Source organism: Chinchilla lanigera, unplaced genomic scaffold, assembly GCF_000276665.1.
Source record: "Chinchilla lanigera isolate Chin_1 unplaced genomic scaffold, ChiLan1.0 scaffold00197, whole genome shotgun sequence".
NCBI lineage: Eukaryota > Metazoa > Chordata > Mammalia > Rodentia > Chinchillidae > Chinchilla > Chinchilla lanigera.
In genome coordinates this window covers 23,129-29,393 of record NW_004955598.1, presented here as the reverse complement: position 1 = coordinate 29,393, position 6,265 = coordinate 23,129, and the positions used below count along the sequence as shown (strand labels likewise).

General features: G+C 44.5%; 1 protein-coding gene across 1 annotated transcript; it reads right to left on the bottom strand.

Annotated features, from left to right (window-relative positions):
• Nucleotides 1-1,931: 1,931 nt before the first annotated feature.
• LOC102027803 (melanoma-associated antigen B5-like) lies at nt 1,932-5,438 on the bottom strand. The gene is made up of 2 exons (XM_005414741.1): nt 5,263-5,438; nt 1,932-3,183 (listed from the first exon to the last, which is right to left on the bottom strand). Exon 2 carries the CDS (start codon nt 3,113-3,115, stop codon nt 2,009-2,011), a length of 1,107 nt encoding a protein of 368 aa, XP_005414798.1. The 5' UTR covers nt 3,116-3,183; nt 5,263-5,438; the 3' UTR covers nt 1,932-2,008.
• Between the last annotated feature and the right edge of the window lie 827 nt (nt 5,439-6,265).

Here is a 6,265-nt window from a genome sequence, read left to right as displayed (position 1 = left end):
TCTGTTATTTGTCATATACAACTTCCACAAAGTCTATCGCTCACTTAAAGTCTGGCAAATTACATTCAAGGTAACCTAATGAGAATGTCCTTTTAATGAAGTGGCATCTAATTCTGCATCTTCAAGAGAAATGTGCTAAGGGATAGCATGTGCAAGGTCCTGGGTTACAACCCCAGTTCTGGGTGATCAAATGCGCCAGGTTAGTGGCTTCTACAAAGCTCACCTGAAGGGACTGTTACCCTCAATTCTTAGAAAACTCGAGCAAATGTGCAGAGACTACCTGACTGATCCGATGTGTTCAACATGACTGAAAGCAGAGTCCAAGACACCTTGCTTTCCTACTCGGGAATAGATTTCTCTCTTCTTTACTCACCATCCTAAGGTTACTTTTCAGAAGTTTTCCACAATGTACTAAATGGTGCTGTCCTCTACCACCCCTGTCCAAATCCATATGTTAAGAGCTCATCCTCACTTGATGGTATTTCAAGGTGGGTCTTTCAGGAAGTAATCAGACCTTGGCTTATGAAAATGAGTCCCCATATTGCGGTATTTATCCCTGTGACAGGAGAGTCAATCTCTCCCTCTCTCCCTCTTTATTTCCTCTCTCTTCCCTCCATCACATTTTTTCATCCCTACTAACCCTCCTTTTCCCTGCCTCCACATTCCTCTGCTTTCTTTTTCAACCTTCCTCTTCTCCCTCATCTTCTCCATCCCCCACCTCCTCCTCCTCTTCACCTTCTCCCTATCCCCTTCCATTTCCTACTCTTCCTCTGCTCCTCTCACAATCCTCCACATTCATGAGAGGAAACAAGGAAAGTACTCTATGGCTTTCCATAATTTACTCAATATTTCTGCTTCTCTGCAACCCCTAGCAAAATCATATGCTCAAGTACTAATCTCCAATGTGACAGCATTAAAGGTAAGACTTTGGGCACCTAAGGTTTAGGTGAATTTGTGAGAGTGGGTATTCATGTTCTGATTTATAGCTTACTTAAAAAGTCAAAAGGATACCCTAATGAACTACTGTCTCATTGTAGTTCAGGTATCAAAATTCCAATACAAGAAGCTAAGAATTGATTACTTGAACAGTGAGGAACTGCCATGTAGCCAACCAAAAAACATGAGCTTGATTAAAGTGTGCTGAATAAGACTCAAGAAACTGAAAAGATAATTACCAAAAACTTCATTTCTACTTCCTAGAACAGGGCAAAAACACGTATAAAACTTTCAGTTATTTAAAAAAGAACAGAAACTAAAAGCACTAAGAGAAGTCAAGAATTTATCATGTTTCTAGTTTTATCTCCACTGCATTACTCTGCATGCTGTAGGGATCTTTAATATTCTCAAGAACATTCCATATAGTAATACTCTATTTTCTAAACAGGAAATGTGAGAAGTAAAGATGTTTTTAAGACACTATTCTACAGGGTTTTGTCATAGTAAACTGAACAGATTTAAAGGATTCTGCATGGCATTAACTCAGCACCTCCCACACTAGCTCACCACACAATTTAAATGAAAACTATATCCCACCAGAAACCTGTAGTTTCCAAAGTCCCACACTCTTCCTTGGGAAATATTTACCACACTGCTCTCAAGGACATTCTCAAAATTTTCCTTCTTGTGAAGTTACATATAAGTCAAAAAGGAAGTTCAACAAATTTCTTCAAACACTGCAGAACCCAGGATCAAAAATTCTAGTGGCAGAGACTGGGTCTTCATCACGTGAGTACCAGTGCCCTACCACAAAGCTTGCCAAAAGTATACGATCAATAGTATTTGCCAAATTACAGTCAAGAAACATGAAAGCTAATAAAGATTTAAGTGCAACTTCCACAAATTCTCCAAGAAACATATTAAAATATCTAATTTCCTAAAACAAAAACAATGAGAAAAGCAATAAAGGAACACGTTATAAACTTTTTCTCCACTGCATCACCCCCTGCTGTGGGGTTCTTTATTTGCAAGAAAACACCCTATTGTAAATCCCATTTGCTTAGCCGTATGATCAACAGGCTCCGACATCAAAACGCTTGGGAGGAGCACCAGGGTATGTGGCCCTGGCAACTGCCCTAGGATTGGCAATAGAGCGAGACTGGGAAGAAATCAGGCTTTGGAATCTTTCTATCTCCTCTTTTTTGGCATCTTCATAGAGAGATGTGAAGTAGGTAGGACAAACCTTATTGACCTTCTTGAAAAACTTCAGGATTTTCTCTTTGTTGGTCTCGGCATGAGCTTCGGGGCCCCACAGGAACTCATGACACGCAGGATCACTGCCAGGCACTTGGCGATACACCAGGTAGTTCAGCCTCACGAAATCTTGGGTGAGGAGCTTCTTGGTATCTCCAAACATCATGTGCCTCTTGCTGGGGTGCATTTGCATCTTTTTCAGGAGTGTCCAAATGACTTCCTCAGGAGCACGGTGGTCCTTCATCACGATCACAGCGAGGACTTTCATCAGCAGCCCGGTCTTAGGGTAGCCCCTGCCAGGGCGAATCCTCCCACTGTTGGGGAGGGTCAGCTTGCTGAAAAGGTTGTAGGAGTGATGAGTGGACTCCACTTCTATCACTTCAACTGCGAAGATCACCTCAACGTGCTCACAGGCACGCTTGAATATCTCAGGAAAATCATATCTGAACCTCGGGTTCAGTGACTCGATCATCTCTGCCCTGGTAAAGATCTGCTTTAAATGAAATTTCTGGAGCATGAACCACTCCAACATCTCAATCTGGTACTGATATTCTTCCACGAAATACTCAGTGCAGGGCCTGGCCACAGAAATGTTCTCCTCACCCTTGTAATCAGAAACTTTGTCAGAACTGGCACAAGTTTCAGCACCAGAAAGATCATCAGCACATGGAGGTCTGCACTGAGGTGGGGAGGAACAGCTACAGGAAGCAGCACCAGGTGGGTTCCAGGAAGAGGAAGGCTCCTTTTCCTCTTCTTGTTCTTCTCCTCCTACCGCAGCTGCTGCTGCCTCCCCTTCTGTTTCTGCTGCCGTGGCTTCTGCTGTGGATGGCACCGCTTCCTGTGCATCCTCACCACCCTTATTATCACCTCTGGCCTGTGGGCGTTTCTGACGAGCACGGCGTTTGCTCTTGTTACCACGAGGCATGATGAATCTGGTTAGGCCCAAGAGGGACAAGTGTGAGGAGGATGGCTTGTGCTACACGCACCATGCACCTGGAGGAGAGAAAAGGAGATTGAGTGAGCATCTCAGGGCAGAGATCTCTCCTCAGTTTGAAGGACAGCTGCTTCTGCAGCTCACTGTGAGACTGGTGCTCTAGGAAGCACAGTGGTGCAGTTATAGAAAGCCTGTCCTCCTTGAGGAAAACACAGTGAGTTACAGGCTACATCATGCTGTCCTTTCTGTGGGGTTCTGGACTGCTGACAAAGAAAAGGTATTGGAGTTCTGTCTTGTAGGTGCTGGTTCTTCTTAGTTTGCTATCACACTTATCCCTAACTGTAGGGACATAGTGAACTTCTCACTTCTGCTGCTGTCAAGTTGACTTCTCAAGCCCTAAAGGGAAAATTTTGTACTTCAGAGCCCAGACGTGTAAGTGGAAGCAATTCTCTGGCAATCATCATGTCATGTGCTCTCCCACACTAACAGTGATGTAGAGCACTCTCTTTCCTGGGTTGCTAAGGTGTTCCCTTCTCCTTCGGAGAGTTCTCTTGATCTCCAGGGGCTGCCTGCTACTATCTCTGCTGAATACTACTTGAATCCTTCATCAAATATGCTTCATGTGTCTCTGATTTGCTATGAAGCAGTGACAGAGATGGCACGACACCCCTTCCTTGGGATTTGTATGCTGAATGTACGGATCCGGCTCAAATTCTGTGATACCCATTCAAATAAAACTTCCTTTCAACCACTCATTTGAGCTCCGAGGTATTCCTTTACCTGTGAACTCTGTGGAGCTCTTGCCTTTGGTGCATATGACAGCTATACATACTGCTACTGTCTCTAGCAGTATATCACAGCCACCTCACCTTCATCTATTCTTCCAGTATGCATAAGAACAGATGCTTATGTACAACCTGCTTGGTTTTTGCCTCAGGTCTCATAGTACTCACTTGAACTTCTAGGAATATCTAGAAATTCTCCTACTGTGCACTTAAAGCTTTCCATCTTAGATAAAATCCCTCATCACAATTAGCACCAAACCCCACCCCACAGCACAAAGGAAATTAGTGCTAGCCACATGCCTATGCCCCATCTCAAGTTGGCCATGGGGCATGGATTTCCTCACTCCTCACAGAGGATCCTTACCCTGACTTCTATGTAGCAGGGAAGCTCCCACCTGACTCGAAGCCCCTCCTCTAACCCTCTTTACAGAATATGTGAACAACATTCATTGTTCATTTCCTACTATCTTGTTCGATTTGTTTATTTGTTTGGTTGGGATTTTTTGGTACTGGGAATCAAACTCAGTACCTTGTGCCTGCGACGCAGCACTACCATCTTGTCTTGAAAACTGTTTTCAGAGTATGTAAGCAACAACCATTGTTCATTTCCTACCATCTTGTTTGCATTTGTTTATTTGTGTGTGAATCTTTTTTTTTGGTATCGGTAATCGAACTCAGGACCTTGCACTTGCCAGGTAGGCTCCTCTGGCGTTGAGGTATATGCCCAGCCCTACCATCTGGTTTTGAAATTATATATCCTTTGAAATGGCTTGAGGGCTTTTTTTCTCTTTTTATGTAACTGGGTTTTTTTTTTTCTCTTTAAAATTAAAAGAAAAAAAAAAAGACAAAGAAAATAGCCTGCTATTCTTGATGGCGTCCACTAGAAATGGGAGAGGGACAAGTGTTGTCAGGTCAATCTTTTGGCATCCGTGACTGCTGCACCCTGGCTTGGTGTTCTCCCGTGTGTATCGTGCACACGTGAACAGCCCTGCTGTGCGGACCCGGTCCCTACCCCCTTTGCAGGACCCTCTGCTCCCCCTGAGCACGGGAGCCCTGGCTCAGGGCCTGCGGTCTATTTTGAGCGCTCGGCTCAGGCACCCAAACGGTCGCCCTGGGCCTCTGTTTCGTGATCTTTGCCGGTGGCCTTGGCCTTTTCTCCCTCTCCTTTATGAGAACATCCACTGCTGTTCAGCCCCGCAGTCAGAAGGTCCCAGAGTGAAAATACAAGCCCACCTCAGCCAAGCTGTACGCTTGGGCACCTCTCTGCCCCGGAACAAAGGCGAGACTCTGTGAGGCCGGGCTGGACAGCCGCTTCGGAAGCGGGGTGTCCTCCCTCTCAGTGGAGGTCCTTACCTGACTCGGCCGGAGCCGGGGTCCCTTCGCGGCCTTTCGCAGAGCTGGCAGCCGTGGACACAGCCCCTCACTTGCTGAGGTCCGCAAAAGGAAGTGAGTTCTACCGCCTGTGCTATTTATCGACCTGGAGAGGTGGGCGGCACGGGCAACTTCTTCGGCGCCCCCTCTATGCTGGGGTGCAGGACTCCCTCAGGCTCTTATGTGATTGGACAGATGAGGTCACAAAGCTTTTGGTCCCGCCCTCTGACGCCTCCTCTTTATTGCACAGAACCAAGGTTAAGGGGGCTTCTTGCTGGATGAGATTGACTTGTAGCCTGGGTCTACTGCCTAAGACTTCAGGCAGTGAAAGGCAGACTCTGCCTTAACCCACATATTACTCTATTCGTTTTTCTCAACCAGTAGTTTTCAAAGTCCTCATCTTGGCGCTTTTCACATGAATGAATGAGTTTCTTTTACATATTACATCCCTGCAGATTCTTGAGTATTGCTCGTTTGCAGATACCGGGAAAATAGCTCTTTATCTCTGCTTTGATATTATGTGGGAAACCTGGAAAACAAAGTTGTGAATTTGGAAGAAGATGTGTTTGTCAGGGTCTAGGGATTTAGCTCAGCAGCAAAGCAGCTGCCTAACAAGCGTGAGGTCATGAGTTCAAATCCTGGTACCACAAAAAAAGGATACGTTTGTCAGAGAAACACATAAACTTTTTTCTTGTATTTATCACTGGACTCATTGTTTAAGTTAATCCTGTCTGGAAGATTTAGTTCCCAGTATAAAGTGTCTGTGATAGATAATTTGGGAAGAGCACAATCTTTCATGAAAACTGACAGTACTAATGTAGACAGCCATATTGTTAGCAAATATTTTTCTTTCTTTTTCTACACATACCTCTTATATTTTGATATGGTTGGCTGTTACAACTAAATGCAATATAATACTTTGGCACAAATCCTTTTGTAAAATGTCATTTGAGAAAATCATGTATTTTTAATATATTATTTTTTC

What these genes read in the sequence shown, in the direction of transcription:
- LOC102027803 (XM_005414741.1), bottom strand. Translation starts at nt 3,115, where the DNA reads ATGCCTCGTGGTAACAAGAGCAAACGCCGTGCTCGTCAGAAACGCCCA.